The sequence below is a fragment of the Centruroides sculpturatus genome, unplaced genomic scaffold (assembly GCF_000671375.1).
Source record: "Centruroides sculpturatus isolate CEXI.00-Female unplaced genomic scaffold, Cexi_2.0 scaffold1027, whole genome shotgun sequence".
NCBI lineage: Eukaryota > Metazoa > Arthropoda > Arachnida > Scorpiones > Buthidae > Centruroides > Centruroides sculpturatus.
In genome coordinates this window covers 33,990-46,037 of record NW_019385324.1, presented here as the reverse complement: position 1 = coordinate 46,037, position 12,048 = coordinate 33,990, and the positions used below count along the sequence as shown (strand labels likewise).

At 30.8% G+C, this 12,048-nt stretch overlaps 2 protein-coding genes across 4 annotated transcripts in view; one reads left to right on the top strand and one right to left on the bottom strand.

Annotated features, from left to right (window-relative positions):
- LOC111637654 (insulin-like) overlaps positions 1 to 12,048 on the bottom strand; it is a 32,607-nt gene that overhangs the window by 17,264 nt on the left and 3,295 nt on the right. The gene's annotated exons all lie outside the window — the stretch shown is intronic.
- LOC111637653 (rho GTPase-activating protein 1-like) overlaps positions 10,404 to 12,048 on the top strand; it is a 30,810-nt gene continuing 29,165 nt past the window's right edge. Inside the window, exon 1 of the mRNA XM_023383196.1 lies at positions 10,404 to 10,551. Within this exon, the coding sequence (XP_023238964.1) occupies positions 10,515 to 10,551 (37 nt within the window). The 5' untranslated portion in view covers positions 10,404 to 10,514. The remainder of the gene's footprint in view (positions 10,552 to 12,048) is intronic.

The window sequence follows — 12,048 nt, the reverse complement described above, 5'->3', positions numbered from 1 at the left end:
GTAGTGTTGCAGAGTGTGCATACACGCGGATTGCCAAATCCCCAGGGTGTCGATACCAGTCAATGTCAAATACCTCTTTTGTTGCATAACTAGTATATCTCAAAGGATGTGACAGGGCTGTTGTAGATTTTAAACGTTTCTCACCATAGCTGTAAAAATCTAAATATGTTAAACTTAATAGTCATTTGTTTTCTAACTAATTCGTTGAACTGGAAAAATCTCTGTCTTTATTACATTAATAATACAAAGAAATCAGTCTCCACTGTACTTGGCTAGAGATGGTTCGGTTAAACTTTTGTTTAAGTAAAATTTTGGCTCTTTCATCAGGGTTTTGTTTATGTCCCCAATTCCCTAATTGCTTAATTATTTAACTACTACTTAAGTAGAAACCAGTTACTTTGTACTTGAATATTTGTAGTGTTGGGAAAAAAGTGGAAAGACAAATTTTTATGACAAATGGATACATAAATCATAAATTTAAGGAAAATAAATTCTAGAGCTTTTTCTGTTTCTTGTGCATCTCTCTCATTCATTAAATTTAGTCGTAAATTATGCTACCAAAGTAACGGTTAATTTTTTCACATTATACAAGAATTGTATATGTTTTTTTCTACATCCCCTTATAGATGGGACATATGAAATCGTAATATCACTGGTTTAACATTGAAATCCGTGAGTAATATAAGATTGGAGAGCAGAATAAAAATATCATATTTTAATGGATTTTTTAAAACTCCTGTCAACTATACAGAACTATCGTAAAAACATACTAGTAAATTCTTATCATTTGGATTAAGTTATAAATCTACTCGTGATTCACATAATCGGGCGAGGGTGGCCAAATATCTAGTAGGCAGGCAGCTAACAGTCCAGAATAGAATTGGATGCTACACGTCCAATTGTATTCTGGTAGGCGGCTAACAGTCCTGGATAGAATTGGATGCTACACGTACACCGCATCCAATTCTATCCAGTCCTGGATAGAATTGGATGCGGTATACGTGTAGCATCCACCCAAGGTTCTAGGCTTCCACCATCTAAATCGGGTGAGGTTGGTGCCCTGTAAAGCGCATGCGCGAATCTGGCTTTTCGGATGCTGACGATATAGCGCTTCCACTCCGCCACTAATATTCGAATATACAATAACAATCTTATTTTTTTTTTCACATGTAGTATAGAAATTTGTAATAAGATGCATAATGCGGTTATAATAAAATATTGTGCAATTATTTTCGTATAATTAAAATTAATATGTATTTATTTTTTAGAAAATACAAAGGAAGCGGCACATCCACCGCTTCCAATGATGGCACGCCACTGGACTATACTATTATGGTAGAAAATTCTTGACTGTTATAATTACTTATTTTTATCATTGAATCAGTTCATTTAAAGACATGTTATATTGATAAAACTATTGATTTTATGCAGCAAAATTACAGAAATAAAATTTCAAACATTGAAGGCTAATAGATTCATTGTCAAGAGAACATGTGGAAAATTTAAATAAAACTTCTAGCACAATGAATTTAAATGCTCTGCAGTCTGATTAATCAACACTATAGTTCCTCCACATAAAATAGATTATAAAGAGATATAAAGTAATAAAATAAATGAATTATTTGTTAATATTTCACTATAATTAAATAATGTTTAATCTAAAGAAAAATACAATAAAACAAACACTTAATGTTTTAGAAGTTGGAAATACTTTTTTAACCGGGATAAACATTTTTGGAATTTAGTATCCTAGCATCCCTTACTGAAAAAAAACTTTAACCAAAATTAAACATTAACAACTATATGTAAATTGAACATTCTGTTAATGTTTCTTTTATTTGCAGTTGAAATTGCTAAAAACATTTATCCTGAATTAAAAGATTTTTCCAACTTGTCTTCTAAAAAGTCATAAGTGTTTATTTTATTACATTTTAAAATGAAAATGGAGTCATTGAAGTCCATTATGAAATAAAGTTAATGTTTTGGTTTAGAGTTTGGATATATTATGATCATTTGCTACAGTCCTAATTTATATAGCTGATCATCTCTCTAGGATTTTGAAGCATCTCTAGTAGTGATGTGCAAATCTGTTGGTTTTCAGTATCAGGTATTGGTATTTGTGCACTTGGTATACATATTACTCAATTATTTATTAGGAGGTAATTGATAAGGATTATATAATTACAAATTGATAGTGATACTTGATAGTCATACTCAAATCAAGTATTGTAATTTAAATTTCTACTCAACAGAATAGAGCTAACACAAGCAAATTAGGGTTTATCTGTTATGTATAAATTATTCTAGCTTGCATTATAGGCAGAGTTTTCAGATTTATGTGACTTGTCATACAATAGTTTTATGCCTATGATTGGTTTCATATTTAAGAAAGTTTCTGTTGAGCTTAGTAAAATAGAACAGTTATAACACTATATTATACAGTAGACCCCCCCCTATAACGCTTAGATACGTTCCACATTAATCCAATTTTACGTTATAGGAATCATTAAATACGTGAGCCAATCGCAGCCCGACACGTGTGAAGTTTACGAACTAAGGCTGTTTGAAAGGTTTTCTTCTATAAAATTAACAGATTCTAGACTAATTCCACTCAACATTTCCAAAACACGTATAACTTTTTGGGAATAATCCGTATAAACTATGCTATAAACAAAAAATTGTAGGATTACTTACCGAGTGTGCACCATTCGACTACGCCGTTGCTCAAGCTTGTTTTCGTCGTGGAACAGCGCACGAAATGGCGGCCGTGATTTCTGATAACGAATTTTTTGCAGAAAAATAACTTGACCTTTGGAGACATCATTAATATAAATAATTTTTATGGCCGTTGAATAAGAAATGTTTCTTTCACAAGAAATGTATAAAATTAGTGCTGTATTAGACTTACGGTACCTAATTTACATACTGTACAGACGATAATAAACTCAACTTACTAGCAGGGCTGTGGAGTCGGAGTCGTGGAGTTTTGATGTTTTAGCCGAAGTCGGATGGTAAGGAAAAATCAGAGTTGGAGTCGGTAGATTTTTATGCGACTTCCACAGCCCTGGCAGGGCTGTTGAGTTGGAGTCATGGAATTTTGGTGTTTTAGTCGGAGTCAGAGTTGGATGATAAGGAAAAGTTGGAGTTGGAGTCGGTAGATTTTTATGCGACTTCCACAGCCCTGGCAGGGCTGTTGAGTTGGAGTCATGGAATTTTGGTGTTTTAGCCGGAGTCAGAGTTGGATGATAAGGAAAAGTTGGAGTTGGAGTCGGTAGATTTTTACGCGACTCCACAGCTCTGCTTACTAGCCTAAACTCTCCATAGCGTGGCGCTAGACGGCGGAAATTATATATATAATTATATGTACAGTACCTAATTTATATATAATACTGTACAGACGATAGCAAACTCAATTTAGCCGCCTAAACTCTCCGTAGCGTGGCGCAGGGCGGAGGAAAGTAGTTCGGCTGCTCATCCGCTATTGGTCCAGATTCTATCACTCTTGTCGCGACATGAGTCGGCAACGATGTTTTAGGAGTTCCTTTATACGAATATTGCTACAATTTTTTCGCTACGTTATAGGAATTTTCATTATAGGAACCCACGTTATAGGGGGGTCGACTGTACTGTAACAAGTTACAGTAGACCCCCTATAAAACGGGTTCATATGATACAGATTCATATATAATGGTGAAAAAATTGTGATCGTATTCGNACTTTTCTGAGATAACATATATAATTAATATATAATTATATGTACAGTACCTAATTTATATATAATTTATATATAATACTGTACAGACGATAGCAAACTCAATTTAGCTGCCTAAACTCTCCATAGTGTGGCACTGGGCGGCGGAAAGTAGTTCGGCTGCTCGTCCATTATTGGTTTAGATTCGACCAATCTTGTCGCGACAGGAGTCGGCGACGATGTTTTACCAGTCATTTATACGAATACTGCTACAATTTTTTCGCTACGTTATAGGAATTTTCATTATAGGAACCCACGTTATAGGGGGGTCGACTGTACTGTAACAAGTTACAGTAGACCCCCTATAAAACGGGTTCATATGATACAGATTCATATATAATGGTGAAAAAATTGTGATCGTATTCGTATAAACACGCTAAAAGAGATTCATATGATATGGTAAAACGTCATCGCTGACTTGTGTCACGACAGGATTGGTCAAATCTAGACCAATAGCGGATATTGCACAAACCGTTGAGTTTAAACGAGCAGTGGACCTACTAAAAACCATTTATTATTTAAAGGCCATAAAAATTATATTTATATTAATGATGTCTCCAAAGTTCAGCAAATTTTTCGCAGAAAAATAATTTATCAAGAAACACGCGCGCCCCTGTTCGATGCACCGCTCCACGATGAAAACAAGCTTAAGCAATGGTGTCATCAAACGGTGCACACTTGGTAAGTAATCCTACAATTTTTTGTTTATAGCATAGTTTATATGGATTATTCCCAAAAAATTATACGGGTTTTGGAAATGTTGAGTCAAAATAGTCTAGAATCGATTAATTTTATGAAAGAAAACCTTTCAAACAGCTGTATTCTGTAAACTGTATATGTGCCGGGCTGTGATTGGCTCATGTATTTAAGGACTCGTAAAACACGAATTTCATAAAAAACGGAACGTATCTATTGTGTTATAGGGGGGTCTACTGTACATTAATGTGGGCTCAGCAAAAGAGTTTTATTAAGAACTTACATCTTTTCAATGAAAGGATGAAAGCTTTTTTCAGCTTCTCTAGTGTATCTGAATTTTCAGCATTACTACTAATGTAATTTGGGCCGTTATTAAGTAACCCTTGGTATTGCATTCAAGTAACCCTTATGGTTACTTGAATGCAATACCATGGCAATCAATCTGATAACTGAGTTTGCATCTAAGTGAATAATGGATAGGTAGCACATCCAGCATGATTTATATCCCATCTTGGATGGAGTGGATTTCATTATGCTATTCAGAATGATACACAATTTAAAACTTATGAATTATTCATTTCTAGAATTTTCCTTTTAATATTGAACTACCTTAATCATGAGTAATTGAAACCATGGAAACTGTACTAATAAATGCCATGAATTATCATAATTAAAAAGTCTTTATTAGCTTAGTTATTATAATTCATAACTTCTAAACTGATATCAAAATATTCATGCTCATCTTCATGCATCTGTTCTTTGTGTTTGCAGCAAGATGCCTGCCTTTCTGGAACTAAGAAATCACATAAGCCATAGATTAAATAAGGTAACCTATATTATAGCATGACCTAAATTTGTTAACTTGTTCATAACAAAATAACAGATTTTAATTACTAGAGTGCACTACTGTATAGGTCATCCTATCATTGGTTTAATCACAGCTTTAATAGTTTTTTTAACCATGGTTTTTTCCAGAAGTTACTGTTTCTGAATATTTTCTAGGAAACAACACCTTTTATATTTATATTAATTACTTACTTAGACATTAATTAATCATAAATTATTAGAAAATGTTAATGACTGTTCTGTGTAATATAATTTAGTCATTAATACCAAGACAATTAATATGCATTGTAATAATTATGATCTTTTTCTAAATTGATGATAATTTCTTGGCCTGATATAATAATACATTTTAGTATTTAATTTTGAGAAAGAATATTGGAGTAGTTTGTTTTACATAATTTAAAAATTTTTACCTTTGCGCAGACAAAACAAAAATTATATTTTTATTTAGTCTGCACAAAGTTGTTCAAAACTGTGTTAGATATTACTATAATCATGTATTAACTTTATATTTATTTAACATTATAAGTTGTTAAATATAACAAAATAATAATTAATCAACAAATTAGAACTTAGTTTATTACTATGATAATTTTAATATTCATATTATGGTCATATGCTAAAAATATTACATACAGTACAGTACATATCTACAGGAAGATCATGTAGTAGTTTATAATAATTAACAATTAACTATTATTGATTTTAGTTTTTATGTTAACTTAGTATGTATCTAAAAATGGTTGAGATCACTAATCTTCAATTATTTTCCTTTTTTTTTTCTATATGCAATATAATATAGTTCATCTAAAGTAACATTATTGTAATATTTTAATTAATGTGATACAATATCATGCTTTAAATATCTATATACTACTTGTTAGTTATCTTTTTGAACTCATGAATATGTTAGTTATCTTTATTTACTTCATGACTATGTAGATTTTTGCAAATGAAATAAAAATTTGTATTAATTAGGTTGCTGTTATAGTGTACATTTTGTTGTCTTAGTTTTATTAAACTTGGTTGTTTCTAATTAGTTACAGCAATTCCCAACCTGCAGACCTTTACAGCCGATTGCAGAGACAGAGCATATGTTAAACGATGTTTAACAACAGAACAGCCTATAGACGTTGACTGGCTGAACCGCAGTTTAAAATGTGTTGCAAAGGCGATGAGCATTTATTTCTGAATGCCCTCTAAACAAACTTTAGCAAAACATTGGCTCTTACTTTCTTGGCCATTACTCCCCTGTTTTAGGAGATGTTTGGCCGATTGGGTTATTTGTTCGTGACATCAGAAAAGGTTGCCAGCTATATTCTGAAAGCTTCCGGAAATAAAATCTTAAGGTCATCAACAACCATTGTTCGGCAATTAATGACAATCCTTTTCCATTTTGATATTTAATTTCATCACCAATACGGTTTAAAATACAAACAAATCCATGTTTAGAAAATTTATACCAAATTTGAAATTTGTCTTGGTAATAGATTTTTAAGGAATTATTTCGACATTGTATTACTGTCTCCCTTTGTAACTGTCAAAATGAATAATTTTAAATATTTTATTATTACTATTACATTTTTTTTATTTCTATAAAAAGATTTCGGTAATTATTAAAATTGTCTTGTTTGTTTAATAGAACGTTATGACTAGGGGATTAACTACAATGAACCCGAAATGCATTAATGTTTTATAACCGACATGATACTCGAATTGTAAATAAATGCATCTGATTTAAAATTAATTGTAGTTTTTGAATTCACCCATTTGAATATCGGAATTGGAACATTTAAAACAAATTTAAAGTATTTAATTTTGTTATTTTTGCTCCAAGCAATTAATTAATAAATAATTTTGTTGATTTGTACCATTTACAACATTTATCAAAGGAAAGATATTCATTTTTATCTAAACTTTTCTATGAACAAACTACCACTGGAATTAAAAAGCCCTCTAAACCTGCTGTTGAGTGAGTCTAGAAAGTAGGTTAAATAACTTGTTTCTAATCACTGTCTACATTATGGCAAGCAAGAAAAACTGTCTCTGCAATGAAATTTTTCTGAGCCATGGTCTACCTGATCTGTAAATCGCCGTCAGCCTCTAAACGTTTGTTTGCAGTTGGCTGTTAAGGTTTGCAATCAAATGACTACATATCAAATAACAATGTTCAAACTCTGATAAATAAGTTTTAAAATATACATTATTATTATTATTCCTTCTGCTTCCCAATTACTTGTTTCAGTCTGTGAACTGATACATTATTGACTGCATGTTTTTAGTTAGAATACTTGTACATGCTTAGGTATGTATTGATATGACTGATTTTTTGTATACTTTTTTATAAATTTCATGATAAATAGTTATACACAAATTGCTAATATTCATCAATAACCTGATGGTGATATAAATAGCACATTGAATATGAAAGGTTGCACAACCAGCATGAATTAGATTTAATTAAATGAAAAACAAATGTTTTCTTCTGTTTTTAACGATCATCTGTCAGGTTTAGAACTAATAGAATGCATGTATTAAAAAGAACAAAAATTTTAAAGTTTTGAACATCATGAAAATACACATATGCTCAATGTTGAGCTTAACAAGATTCTTCAAGGTTTTTAACTACAAAAAGTACTTTCAACATTTCAAAATGTCATCTTCAGGTTGAGCATATATAGCATTCAAATTACAATCTTTAAAAAAGTTTATTAAAAATTGAAACATTGTCACTGTCAAACATGTGTCCACTGTCTCTATTGCAATCAAAATTAAAATATTTTCATTAAATACAGTGGTACCTCAGGTTACGAACGCCCCAGAATACGAAATTTTCAGGATACGACATGAAATTAGAACATATTTTTGCTCCACGATACGAACAAAAACTCACCATACGACGTTACATTAGTTCGCATTTTTCATTTGTTTTTCTTACTACAGTTATTTTTTTAATGTATTACTTGGCTTTAATTTGAGTATGTTTTTCGCGTTGGAACGAATTTATTTNGATGGTTCAATAAATTTATTTGCCATCATGAATGTTTTAAAAAACAATGTTTTGAAGTTTGAAAAATACATTAAAATTTTTTGTGTGTCAATGGGTGGCTTAAGCCCCTGTAATCCACTTAATCTGTCCTTGTCTATACTTAGAAAAAAGAATGTATATTTTTAAAGTTTTCAGATGAACAAACGTGTTCAAATAATAATAATGTTGAAAAGTTTATTACTATTTAATGAAAATATTTTAATTTTGATTGCAGTAGAGACAGTGGACACATGTTTGACGGTGACAATGTTTCAATTTTTAATAAACCTTTTTAAAGATTGTAATTTGAATGCTATATATGCTCAAGGTTAACAAGCTGTTTCGCTACAGCAGCGCCAAATCCACCCCTACTGGCGAATTTAGGTACTAGTTTTTTCTTTGCCGAATCTCTTTCCCATGTCATTCTTAGTCACTGTCCCAAATTTGGCAACAGTCCGGCTGTTAGATTGCTCTACAGATGTCTCTGAGTACCATCAGTTTAAAAAAAAACACCCTGTATATTAAGTCCTCTTAAAGTTAGCAATAGGTTCTTGGAAATTGTTGTCTTTAAACAAAACTAATTTTACCATAGGCTAATTAATATAAACAAGAGTGAGTTAATTCCTACATCAAATTCCTGATCTCAAAAACATCAACAAACTTCTAAATAAAGAACCAAAATACTGTACTTCAAATATTAAACATTGAAATAAATGTGGAAAAAAAGTTGAAATTGTAATGAATACAAATTATGTTAATCAGATTTCAAGAAAATAATTCTGTACTATTTTTAGTATCTGCATTAAATAAAAAAAATGAAAGGTTTTTCTAGAAAAACTGTAGTATGAAACTTGAAATATACTGTATCAATACATAAAGTTTAGGCAATTAGAAAGTTTTTAAATTTCTAGACTAATGATTTAAAAAGTCATTGGTGCTTATTTTACTGTGCATGAGTGATGGCAGGTTAATAATAATCTTATTGAATCACATTTAATATCTCTAGCATTTAATTCCCACTTCATAGAATTAATTTTACTCCTGGTATTCATAAAGAAAATTCAATAGCAATAATTATAAACGATTGCAAATGCACTGTAGAAAATGTTATTTTTTCAAGTACAAATGTCATTTTTGAAAGAAAGATGCAGAATGTAATTGATGCACACCTTAAGTGCAATTGCACAACTCTTGACAAAATCTTTTGAATAAGTTTATTGCTCTATTTTCATAAAAATGTATATGCTTTTCTCATTTTGTTCAGTAAAGTTTCATTTTTCCTGTTGTTAAGATGTGTGCATGTATGCTTAATATAACTGTTTTGCCTGTAAAATGTATTTTTTCTCATCAACATTACAATGAATCAAATTTGAATGCATTGATGTTAAATAAGAATTGTATTCTAATGTATAGGAAATGACACAAAACTTAGGTACAGTAATACCTCAGGATACAAAATTAATCTGTTCCTAAACTGAGATTGTATCATGAAAATGTCGTAAGATGAATCATTTTTCCCCATACATGTAAACCCATACATGTAAACCAAATAATTCGTTTCAACACGAAAAAAACACTCGAATTAAAACTAAGAGGTACATTGAAAAAAATAACTTTAGTAAGGAAAACACTGAAAAATGCATTTTGTAGTTGTAAATGTATAAATAACCATAATAGAATAATAATTGATTTTAAAAAATGTAGTTTTATTTGCACTTTACCTTTGAGGATAGACGACGGTGGAGGTGTAAACTGGTGGCAGAGGAGAGGGAGAAGGGAAATGATACTAAAACTTATTGTTACATTTTGTTATGTAAGTTAACTTAAAAATAACTTAACACTAATTTTTTTATCTTTTCTGTTTTATATATTTTTTAAAATTTTTTATTCACTGCTTTTTGCTTTCTTTCCTTCACTTCCACCAGCACTTTCACTGGATAGAGGTCGCTTGGTAAAATATCTATCCAAAGAGGTTTGGCTTTGCCTACTTTTTAAAATGTTTCTAAAATGACTTAGGAAAATGTCATTAAACTGAGCAGCAGTACGGCCAGTGTGAACCTTTTTGGGATGTTTCTTTTCAATAAAATCAGTCACTTTCTGATAATATCTTAATATTTTCTTTATCAAGCAAGATTTTTCCACGATGAAGCAAACACATGGACTGAGACTGATGAACAGAAGGAACATGTGATCATGGCAGTGGCGCTGCGAACTAATGTAATGCCATATGGTGAGTTTTTGTTCGTACCGTGGAGCAAAAATATGTTCGAATTTCATGTTGTATCCTGAAAATTTCATATGCTGAAGCATTCGTATCCTGAGGTACTACTGTATTTAATATCTTTTTGGTTAGATTATTAGGAAAATAGTAAATCTATTTCCTATATTTACTACAACTGTGTATGAGAAATTTGCACAATTTTTACAAAATGATTTCACAAGCAAAGAATGAATGGGATTAGATTTTTTGTCATTAAATATTAATAAATTTAAATAAGTTTCAAATGAAATATTCTTATTATATTACTGAAATATATAGAATGTTGTTACGTATTCAAATTCTTTTGTTTGTTGCCTGAAGAAGACAATTTTGTATTTGTCGAAAGTGCTTGTTGTTCTTAATTTCATATTAAAAACCTATTTAACACCAACAGACAATATAAATTTCAGTAATATTATAAGATATTGGCATGCCCTAGAGGTAAACGCATATATTTTGTAATATTCTTATTTAATTCTACAATAATAAACATGCTTGCTAAAATTCCTGGATGAAAATGCTTAAATTTGAAAATGAAATGTTAATTATAATTTGTATATTATTCATGTAATAAAATATGCACTAATGCATGGTTAATAGTAATTTCATCTAACTTTGTTTTAAGAAATTTCTGATTATAGAGAAAGGATTAAAAAATTTATAAATTTTAAATTTCATTGACTCTGATATATCAACAAGATCTTGATATTTTTATTATCTAAAGTTGTTAATTGTACAACAGATAAAATGAACCTTGGTAAATTGCTTTTTAAATTTATTAGTGATGTAATGAATATTTGGTTACTATTCAGTATTCAGCCTATTTTTCGCTATTTGGCCGAATACCAAATATTTAATCACTATTCAGCTGAATACCGAATACCTAAAAACAGGAGTAAGAAATAACAAAAACACAGTAAATTAATCATTTTGGTGTTTAGATTTAATGCTATAGGGTTAGTGTTGTTTGTTTATATTTATTTATACTTATAACATGCACAAAATAAAAAAGAAAATAATATTAGTCACATGTACTGTATTCACAATTTATAATTACAAAGATCAGCATATGTACACACCTATTTGTTCGAGAATCGTTGCACATCTGAGGATCTGGGCCTGCCTATCCTTCTTTTTAAGCGCTCGTCTTTGCACTTCCCTTTCTCTTTCCTCTATCATTCTAGTCCATGTATGCCTATGCATACATCATAATACACCCTCATGATACTTTCGATTCGTCACTTTTCTGTCGTAGATTTCCCATTTTACAATTATGTGACTCATAGCCTGGTGATAACGGAGAAAAGAGACAGACAGGACATCGGTATAAGTCACAGTTATGATTTCACAGATTCGAGACAGCTTGGTAGCCCGAACAGCCCCAGGCTTTCGCCCATGCACGCTAAGTTTCTTTCATTACAAGCATTTAGCTTTCCGAAGTCTATGACAACAATTGTTTGGCATTGA